The sequence below is a fragment of the Astatotilapia calliptera genome, chromosome 1, assembly GCF_900246225.1.
Source record: "Astatotilapia calliptera chromosome 1, fAstCal1.2, whole genome shotgun sequence".
Taxonomy (NCBI): domain Eukaryota; kingdom Metazoa; phylum Chordata; class Actinopteri; order Cichliformes; family Cichlidae; genus Astatotilapia; species Astatotilapia calliptera.
The window spans coordinates 18,640,869-18,651,943 of NC_039302.1; the positions used below are offsets into that span (position 1 = coordinate 18,640,869).

At 40.5% G+C, this 11,075-nt stretch overlaps 1 protein-coding gene across 6 annotated transcripts in view; it reads right to left on the bottom strand.

Moving 5' to 3' along the window:
- dennd5a (DENN/MADD domain containing 5A) overlaps nucleotides 1–10,437 on the bottom strand; it is a 33,417-nt gene extending 22,980 nt beyond the window's left edge. For 4 of the 6 annotated variants that reach the window (XM_026167622.1, XM_026167605.1, XM_026167613.1 and 1 more), the window contains exons 1-3: nucleotides 10,163–10,437; nucleotides 978–1,049; nucleotides 75–184 (exon numbers count right to left, since the gene is read on the bottom strand). In XM_026167622.1, coding sequence (XP_026023407.1) covers nucleotides 75–184; nucleotides 978–1,049; nucleotides 10,163–10,262 — 282 coding nt within the window. In that variant the 5' untranslated portion in view covers nucleotides 10,263–10,437. The remainder of the gene's footprint in view (nucleotides 1–74; nucleotides 185–977; nucleotides 1,050–10,162) is intronic. The other 2 variants (XM_026167632.1, XM_026167596.1) reach the window with 1 other exon arrangement.
- Between the last annotated feature and the right edge of the window lie 638 nt (nucleotides 10,438–11,075).

Here is an 11,075-nt window from a genome sequence, read left to right on the forward strand (position 1 = left end):
TTTGCCTTTGGTAGAAAGCCAAGAAAATGTTTAAAATTTAAGGGTTCTTAAGTTGTATCAGCATCATACCATACCATGCCCACTGCATCCTGGTCAAAAGGATTCCACTCGACATTGTCTGGATAATGTGCTAGGACTTTGGATTTAAAGGTTCTCCGCAGTGGACTCTGCTCAAAATTCTCACCTGAAAGTCAAACAAACAGAGAGTGCAGAGAAAAAGAAAAAAAAAAACAGGAGACAAACAGTTAAGAAACCAGATTTCCAGATGCAGACGCAAGAGCAGAACAGTCGGCTTAAAAATGTCAGCTGCAGCTCCAGAGGAAAGAGCACATTAGCATATTTGTCTTGAGAGGAAAATTGTATTGCATCAAATAAAGCTGCCAGCCTCCTGCTGTAGAAGGTAAACAGGAAAATACACTCAAACAGCAGGATTCGATAATTTAAATTAGATCATAAAAAAAAGAATGAAATATAGCCAACTTTAACATATCTCGATGCTTCCTGACAGCTTTATTGGCAATACAGAGGGACACGGAAAATAATCAGTCATAGAAGCGCAAATTGAGTTGATTCAAACCCAGAGCTAAGCAGAAGTGATGCACATACCAAGGCAGTACTGAAAAGTCATTCAGAGCGTAGGGGGAGAGTAAACACTGACCAAGCAATGGCAGTGCAGGCAGCACTGAATTTGTGTGTGTGTGAGAGAAACAGAAGCAGTGATTGTCAAACATCAGCTCGTTGTTCAGCTGCTGCTGAAGGAGGTGAGGGAAGACGGAGGAGGGGGAGAAGAGAAATCAAGAGTGTGCAAAACAGAAAAGACGTGTCCCCACACCTGTACAGAAAACAACTGAAAACACAGCTGTGCAGCAACAAAAGAGGGCTGCCGAGAAAATAAAGTGTGCCGGGTTTAAAGGGTTTAAGGGTTAAAGCTGAACTTAAGTTAGCAGGAAGAGAAGTGTGTGTGGTGGGAAGGTTACCTTCATTTCCCCTTGCCAGTTTTCCTCTGGCCCCATCTCTGAATTTAGTAGCTTCTATATACTGGCATAAAGCTACACAACAAATAAAAAAAAAATAGAATTAAAAGCCTGCTTCTTAATGGGTAGCGCATCACTTCTTATGTTGTGTTAACAGATCACACAGCTGAGAACAAGCTGCACACTCGGGGGACATCATCGCGTCTGGGGACAGGTGGGTATGTTAATTCAAGTCAACTGGTGGGGATATGACACTAGGATGCTGTGTTTCGCTGTGTCTTTACTGGATCATGCAAATCCATACTGCTGCAACAACAGGGATCCACAACAACCAAGTTAGCAGCAGCACTCTCAGCCAAACGCTACCCTTAACTAACATGCACACACTGACAAAGTTAGTCTACTACTGTCTAACTGTTGAAATCTTTACCAAGTACATCCATGTCTGGTTTCCCAGACATGGATTATTAAAGGCCTCCGCTTAAAAAAAAAAAAAAAAAAAAAAAAAAGTGGGCTAGGGTTAATCCATGTCTGGGAAACTGAGCCATACAGTATTAAACTTTTATTCATGAGTACTCCAAGCAGAAAGGTGTAGGATTTTTCTTTTTTTTTCCTTTTCCCACGAATGTAAGAATAAGGCTGTCAATTACTAACAATTAAAAAATGTGGCAAGTGTTATCTCTGTGGCCGGATACAAAGAATAAATAACCACAATAATGAGTCACAGCTTTGAAGTGGGTGACACATTCATCATTAGCATTACACAGTCCACATACATTGCACTCAGTACTCACCGAGCACAGTGAATGTGGATTAACACAAACCTGCAAATACTTCCTAACAAAGACCCTCTCTGAAGTCCTTTTGGGAAACATTTCCATATGTGTGATCCGCTCTAAAACATACTCAATTTCATGCTGGAAAACATGTCATGGTTTGGCAAAGTGCGCCGATGTTTAGATGCTATCAGCAAAGAGTCATGGGTTAGATTACAATGAATGAGCGCCCTTGTTTTGCAGCTCTGCAGCTCAGTTTCGATTTTTATATTTTACACACACACACACACACACACACACACACAAAAAAAAAAAAAAGACCCTCTGCAGTCCTTCCAGCCAGTTAAACGTTCTCATGCATCGCATTGAACAAACATCAAGGAGAGCAAATTACAGCAGCATGTCAACCCCAAAACATGCCTCTGACTGTTTTCTAGCGACATCACCTTCAAAATAAAGCTTTTATCAGGCTACTGTGACCTGTGAGATCCATGAAAATCAGTTTACACTGCTTTTATAAAATGACTCAGTAATGACACGTGCACACAGACAAGAAACGATCGCTTTCTCAAGTCTGGAGGATTGCATTAATTCGCTCTGCTGCACATTAGCATTTTACCAAGAACCCTAGATAAACTTTTTGAAAATGATGGATTAAAGTTATATCAATAGGAAACATCAGATGGCAAAAGTATCCGCTGGATTCAAAAGTCTTATCCTTTTTTAATCGGACATTAATAAAAGTGTTGACTGACGCGACAAACAGGTTCACATTAGAGTCCTCAGTACAGACACACAGATCCTGGCAAGGGAATAAAAGTCTTACGGATTAAGTGCTTTAATCTCTTGGTTACTTTCATATCCAAACAGCCCACGGGGAAGAAACTAGGCCAGGAACACATCTCAGACTACAAAAACCCCAGCAACTGAAGGCAGTAAGATTATTAATTAAAAATAATTACATATGGTGATAATTCATAACAACCTTATGTAAAGCACTTAGGTGTCATTTGATTTTCCTTAAGCAAATGTAAAATGCAGCACAATTGATGAAAAATGGCATCTGCTACTCATGAGGATGTAATGTAGGTCAAACTCAACGACAGAATGCAGACATGGAGCACGATGGATTCAAGCTGATTGTTAACCCGTTCAGTAGTACAACAAACATCTGGAAGCATCTGGCTGTGCAGCAAATAAGAGATGGCATGTTCTTTTAATTTAAATAACAAAATCAACTTAAAAACAAACACCTGGCTCTTAAGCTACTACAGAAAAGTTTGTTGACTGTGAAACTCATGAGCACAGATGAGCAACGCCTTATAGGAAGCCACAACAAAACACTGCAGAAGTGTGTAAAATAAAGCAGGCATAACAGTCCTTCCCAAAGAAAACACATACGAGGGTCTAACGTTTCATTTGCAAAAAACATGCAGAGCTTTTACTAAATAAAGGCGGCTTTGAATGAAGAGTAATGTTACTCAGATTAAATTCCAAGAAGTAAAAGTTAACCCTGCGAGTTCTAAGTTATCCCTACTTTTGACTCTAAAAGGGGCGTCCACACAGCAAGCGATGCACTCATTGCTCATCACTTTGTCGTTGATGATCAGTCATTAGTGGACATTCTAGGCTCCAGTTGCCTAGGTAACCCTCAAATGTAATTACCACCCTGTCGTAAGTCAATATGCAGTATCCTGCACTTTTACTAGTAGAACTTGAACTTCTCACATCGAATTTGATTAAACTTTAGTTCAGGTCCCGCCCATTTCCCTTCACTTTCACTTGAAGTCGTAGAAAGTCACTGACTTCCTGTTGTCTTTGGTTGGCACATCACTGCTAGTCGTTTCCTGTGTGGATGCCCCTTGACTATATGCTCTCAGAACATGTACATTTTTAATTGTTTTCCCAAATTCAAGTCAATCCAAGTTTGTTGCTTTTCTCCAAAACTCTGGGTTAGGGTTGTGCTCATCACTTGTCATGACCTAGATGTCACAGTGCAAACAAAGAGTCTATGGCAAATTTACAAAGCTTACAATTCTAGAAAAATCTCCATTTATGTAAATGCAACGACCATAATTAAATGCTATTTTTAACATGTGGCTGGAAACAGCCACAGTTTTACAATATTAAAATTGAGCTTTATCAAAAACTAAAAATATCATTCCCAGATTTGCATTTTCCACGGCTGTCCACACAGGATGATGTGGCTGTTGTGTTACATCATGAGGCTTAAGTGAAGCTGCCTGAGACAGGTGTTCACTTCAGCTTCATCTTTATAATTAAAACTAATTACAAGCCAACTGCCTCACCTGGAGAAGCCATTTGTTAACATAAACACCAACAGACGCTACAGTGTAAACATCATCTTCCTTTGTCATATTCTCCAGCTAATGGACTGTGATGTAATAGAGTGTGGACCGGTAGCAGTGGGAGTAGAGCGTCACTGAGCTCCTCATCCTGCGAGCCAGGGACCACCCACAGCTCTGCATCCCTCCTGTGATCATGAACACACACTCCTACTATGGCACGGTTCACTAGGCTAGACATAAAGGGATGCACCTCCCTGACTGTAAAGCTATATTCAAACACGACTAAACTCCCTGCAGCACAAAGTGTTGTACAGACTGCTGACACGTCAAAACAGCTCAGCAGCAATAACGTCGACACTCATTCACCTAGCGGGCCCGGCACTGGCAGAACATGATAGCTCACTCACAGCCTAAACTCCCCGCCATCACAGCTCATGGTCCCCTGTGTGCTTTCTGTGAGTTTAACAAAAAGATAAGTTCGATTTTTCCCCCCCCCACTTGTTACAGTGTGGGATGATTTCTAAGCCGACACCAAAGTTGCTGCCTTATCGCATTCAATTTAGTTGTTAACATGACTTAAAAGCTATTATCTCCATCTCCATTTGCACTATTTGCCTAATTGCACTACTCTGCCTGGTTTACACTCAATGTCACTTACCCATTATATTGTATATTGTATAGCTTTCTGTTATATGTAAAATTGTATTTATTTAAATTTTTACTTTTTAATTATTTTACTTGCATTTTTAATCACTTTTATATTTAAATATATTTAAATGTTCATTTGCTATTTATCTAGGGATTGAGAGTAACGCAATTTCTATTCTCTGTATGTCCTGTACATGTGGCAGAATCGACAAATAAAGTTGACTTTGACTTTGACTAGCCAAAAACACCAGCACGGTGTTTCTTAGTTAGTCTGGAGGTAAAAAAATGTGTTTAACTCTGGAACACTAGTTTGCAGTTTTGTAACGCTATCACTAACGTTGCATATATTTTACCCGAAAAAAGATCGTTCCCATTAAAATACATTAAGGTACCCTATTCACATCTCATACAACCCTATAAAAAAAGGGTCTAAAATTAATGAAAGGTTAGGGACTGATTAATGAAAAAAATCCAACAAAAAAATAAATAACAGAACTGGGAACTTGACTATAAAACTTTTTGACCAGTGGAAATTACCATTAAGTGATCTTTAGTCATCGCATATGTGAAAAATCCCCCTATGCTAGTGTTTTAGGTTAAGAAAAATGTCGAGATGTCAAGAAAATCCCATAACAGTAATTGACCTTTTAATAAAAACACTATCATTACACAGTAGTACAACATACAAAAAAAAAAAAAAAAAAAGGACAAGCTGACCGCATAAATAAAGGACAAGTTCTTTTAACTGTCAACACATCATCTGATCACATTAAACTATGGTCAATTCGCAGACTGTATATAAAAGATGGTAACCCCTATTGTTATATCACCCATTGGTTACTGTAGCCCTAGCACTTTCCATCTTTTGTAACATCTATATTTGTAAATGGCTGTGTTGAGTAAGGGAAGAAACCAGCAGACACAACACCCTCTGTGGTGATTTTACAACTAGATGTTCTTTTCGGAAACCAGACGAGCTGCCTTCACTGACCCAGAGGCGCAACGACAGCAGCGGTCGTCTTTATTTATTGTAGAAAGATGTCTCGAACCCAGTAATGTCAGACTGTCAATACTTTTAATATAATATCTACACCAACATCAATAAAAATATCTTCCCTGGATATAATATTATACCACGACAGGTTTCATTTTTTTTTTTTTTCCATAGTAAAGTTTTCAACTTGTCATACAAAGGAGAGCTTATCACAGTGGCTCCGTCTTTAAGGTAATTAAGCTGAAATTCAATAACCACTGAATTTTAACTCCCACATGTTGAACACTGCAGTAAAACCACCATCACTCACCACTCAACATTGTTACACTCTTGTACAGTTGCCAGTAATAGTGTTATTAGCTACAATGTAACTGCTAGGTAGTATTCATTCCCTCTTCCCTCAGGAAAACTGTCTCTGACAGATTAAATGGTCAAAATTAGTTCACCTTTGATAAGGAAGCTGAAATATGGCACATAACCTACAAATACCAGACAGGCTAATATCAGCAGTTTATCTACAGAGTGGCAAGAAGATGCCGTAGGGCCATAAAACCTGGTCTAACACCGCAGCAGCCTAAAATTTCAGCACACATCTGCTAGCAGCCAGGGGATTGAACTGCGGAAAAATTTGACCTGGTGGAAAAACAACCTTTTACACAAGAATGTGCAGGTTTAATTACTCTGCCATGACTGGGAAGAATGTAAACCTTCATCATTCAGCAAGTGGAGTTTAAAAGCCATTCTACAGTTGTGCACAAGGATAAAATATTTGCTATTTTAAATCAAGATAAATGTGAAAATAACACCTGTTCTTGGATATTATGATCAGTGGGGAGTAGGCTTCCACTTTTGGCGTTTCCATTTGAAATTCTATTTTAAAGAGACCGTAAATGTAATTTAATATAAAACAAAACAAAACAAAGAAACTTGGGTCTCTTCAGCTTTGCACCATCAAGTTGCAGATGCTGTGAATGTTCTTGTAGCTCCAGTAGTTCCAGCCCATTGGTAGCAATGCACAGACCTCAAAGCTCCGTAACTGCATGCTACACGCCAATATGCACAGCGGGGGGGATATATGTGGTTAACCTCAAAGCATTTGCCTACAAACTTCTACTTACAGTCTTTTATTTTTTTACCAGAACAGTTTGATATCTCCAACAGTGAGGTTGAGACAACTCATTTCAAATTTTCAGTCCTGCGGGCAAAAAGTAGCGTTTTCCTTCTGCTTGATATATTAAAACAAAAACTGAGGTGTTATCAATAATAGGATCAATCACTTGGCACAGCATGGCCAGCTTATACAGCCAGTTCTTGTATGAGGTCCCCTATATTCAGCGCCATATAATTTTAGCTGTACACTTTGCCCTGGAGGATCACGAGGTTTCTAATAACTCTTCAAACTGCATCAAAAGCTTCACTGATGCATTTTCAAAGGGATATTTTAAAATACCGGCCAGGTCCAGAAATACACAGCTTTGAGTGAAAATATGAAAGACGACATTTTGCATTTAAAGCTTTCAGCTTTCATGTTGAGCCATTCAACCTCATTTGTTTGCCGAGTCGGATTCGGGGACAGAGAGGGAGAGAGCGAGAGAGAGGCTGCCTGGGAAATTCAAAAGAGATGTTTAGCATTTGAATAGGTGGAGCCTGTCTGCATGTGTACTTATATCCTTCAGCTCCCTGTGCTTCCAGCGTGGCCTGTGAAGCCGCAGGGTCATACATATGCTAATCAGGTCCTCCCTAAGCTGCCAAACACCACGCTGTAAGAAAGTTTCGGTCATTCTTTGTGGATTGACTGTACGTGAATCACCACTGGATCATACTGAGAAAGAGGAACCGGCATGCAGAGTTTCATTTAAATCTTTTCTTGTAAGATGCCTTCAAGTCATTTAAAATGTTTCTCAAATCTAAATATGTGCAGTTTTCTTGTTCATAACGTCAACATATACTCATTTCGGATATCACCTTTTGAGGTCTTTTAAGGTCTGTGACATACAGCTGTGTCGTTACATTCAAATTTTTAGGGTTATTTATTTAAAGTTGTGACTACTTCGTCTTCTTCCTCTTAATCCATGATTTCTTTCGCCTTGTTCAGATGGCCAGATCTCCTTAGGTTAAAGCCAAAACTCTTTTTGCCATCTTCTTGTATCACACACACACACACACACACACACACACTTCGGGACAACTAACCAAAACTGTAAACCCCCAGGTATACCTGTAGCACATGTTTAGCTGACATGATCATACATAAGCCATAACAATGGAATTTCCACACCATTTCCTCTTTTCAACTCAGACTGAAACAGCTGATAAGGGCAAGCCCCTAACCTCGTTCTACAGTAAACAGCAGCAAGATGCAGTAAGTAGAACAACATCAGTGAAGTTTGACCTCAGAGTCCCGGTTTGCATGTCGAAGCAAAGTTTCAGTCTAGTCAGAAGGCCTTAAGAGAAACCTCATCACGCACGCAGAAGCATTAAGTATGCAGGCGCAATATGCAGGTGATTTAAAAATATGCAAACCCAACCTGCAAATTATATATTCATCTGTGTCTTTTCGCTTGTGTCCAAAATGAGCTGTTACCCACTCTGGGTAATTTTAGTGTCTTGAGCGCTGAGTGAAGAACAACACAGCTGTCAATTACACAATAGGGCCTTCTTAATTCGTAGCTTTGCTGCTACACAATGGTAGCAAACCACAGTTTGAAGAATGGAAATCAATCACACAGCACAGCAATATCCCCACTAATACATGGCTGTCATTTTCACAGTGTTTGCTTTGTTGCACGTGTTGAAAAGCTCTACTTCGGAACTGTAAAATGTAGCTTTACTGTATCGATGGGAGGCCAAATCGCCGCATTAGTATGGACGCTTCAGACAACTCGTGCTTGGCGCATGGTTGGGTTCAGTTAAAATGCAAAACAGGGCACGTATCTAATTTTATTTTGCGAATTCAAAGTGAATTTTGTGCTAAAGACGCAAAAAAGGAACTTAATTTAAGGAAGTGAAAATAGGAAGTTGGGGGTGCTGAGGCTCTGAAAACTAAAAGGATTTTTGGTTAGGTTATTCATCTGAGAAGAACAGACGCTTCTTTCAACCACAACAGCAACTCTGCGGGGCTCGCACTACCTGCTGAGTCATAATAAATCACACAGATACGGGAGAGAAAATAAATAACAAAAGAGATTAAAATCAACTCTTCACTGAAACTGATCCCTTTTAATCACTGGACTGAAAGGACAAGTTGAAAAAAGACAAGTGCAACTAAAGACTAAAAATCAGGTTTAAAAATGGCTTCACTAATTGGAATGGTGCCTCAAGTGAGAAGAAGCCTACACCCCTCAACTTGATCACTCTCATTCAGCTTACAGCTAGGTGACATTACAGCTCAAGAATGTAAATATCGTGTTAAAAGACATCATGTGAGCTGACTGGACTGGCATTTTTCTTTCAGCATTCAGGGGCTTTCCCTTCAGTAGAGGCAGGTGCTCTGGAAACCCCTGACAATATTACCGCAAGAGAGAGAAAAATGATGGAGATCTCAGAATTTAAAAAAAAAACAAAAAGCACTGTGGCCATGCTGTCATCGTCCACAGATTGTATCAGAGCCCTGGCTTTCGAGGAACTCTTCATCCACAGTTTCACATGCACATATATTCACAAAAAGCTCAATTTCATCCACAAGCCATCCTCATGCAGGTAAACTCACAAAAAAAGGACCTCAGTCTCTAAGCAAAGCAGTATCAAGGTGTGTAAGTACATGCTGTCCTCTTATTAGATCTTTAAGCTATTTATGTAATAGTCTGTAAAGGGCTGGGTGTGCTACAAGAGGAGGAAGAGGATGGTTACATGTTCAGCGAGGGTCTCTGGTAGATGATGAGAATGTCAGAGGTGGGATCTGACCGGTAACCTTTTGTGTCGTTACCTGAGTACCTGGTCTCCTCTAGTGAAAGCCACGAGACAGTAGGACAGCCTCGTCACATGCAATTAGATTACACTGGCATCAGTGTTACAACAACACCAACCCTAATTTCACTGTAGGCAAAGCGTTTCCTTATGTAAAATGTGTACACTGCGTAGCGTCAGCATCAATTCACACGAATACACCCGGAGTGTGAAATGCAGCAAGGACTCTATCGACAGCCTTTGAATTTAAATGCATGTCAGCGCTTTAAACGAGGCATAACCAGCCAGCAATCCCCTTCGCTCCTCATCGAGCATTACAAACAAACAGGCTGGGAGAAGATGAGCTAGGCCTGGCGTTAGGTTCGCTCTGTATTTACCCTGAAAACATACATTAACCGAATTCATAGATGACATGCACAAAAAAAACATTACAGTCTCATTATCAACGCCGACTCTTTGTTATGATACCCGTTCATTCCTCTCTTCTTCTTCTTCTTTTTTTTTTTTTTGCCCCAGCATCAGCCCGACATTTACCCAGATGGCTAATGTGCTTACCGGACAGTTCGTCGGGTTCCAGCCCGCTTTCGGTGTCGAGTCCGCAGATCACAAAATAATCTGCGAACCGGCAGGAACCGGAGCTGAAGCCGGTGGTCATTTTGAGACTGGTCCGGTGGTACCCTTATCCCTAAAACAGGGAGCATATTAAAGGAACTCGGAGAAGTGATTTCTCCGTGCCATTACCGACGATACGCTGCTGCGAAGCTTGAAAATCACTACCGACACTGAGCTAACCTGATCAGCTCGCAGCAAGGGAAATCCTTTCGAGCGCCTTCACAGTAAACCTTTATACAGGGGGAAATCGGCCTTCAGAATAAAAGTCAAGAATAAATAAATACATATATATAAATTAAAATTTTATATGAGAAAAAAATATAACAGCATATTTTATATATGCTAATCATATTGATTATGAGGAAGACTATAGTACGAAACAACTATAACTCTAGTATGTCTGTGAAGGTTCTCAGTCATCCAGGTCATGTAGTCAAAGGAGCTTGCAAAGAAAAGTGTCTGGACTTCTTTAAGTTGCTTGAAGACGTTTCACCTCTCATCCGAGAAGCTTCTTCAGTTCTAAGGTCAAATGGTGGAGAGTCCCAGATATAAACCTAGTGGGAGTAACCCCCCACAGAGGGACAAAAGGACCCCCTGATGATCCTCTAATCGCCTGAGCCAAGGTGTGAAACTGGGTGTGGGTCCCAATCAGCCAGAGTTTCGGGTGAGTTCATTGTGAAACCTGGCCCCACCTTATCATGCGAATTCCTGAGGTCAGATGGCCCAGGATGTGAGTGGGCGTTAAGGCGTCTGGGAAGGGATCTCAAAACTGGATTATAGATGGCAGAGAGTTGGTGTCGTAAACCCCCGCCTCTGTTCAAAGATGGTCGCTCACAGTGGACATAGATGGCTTCTT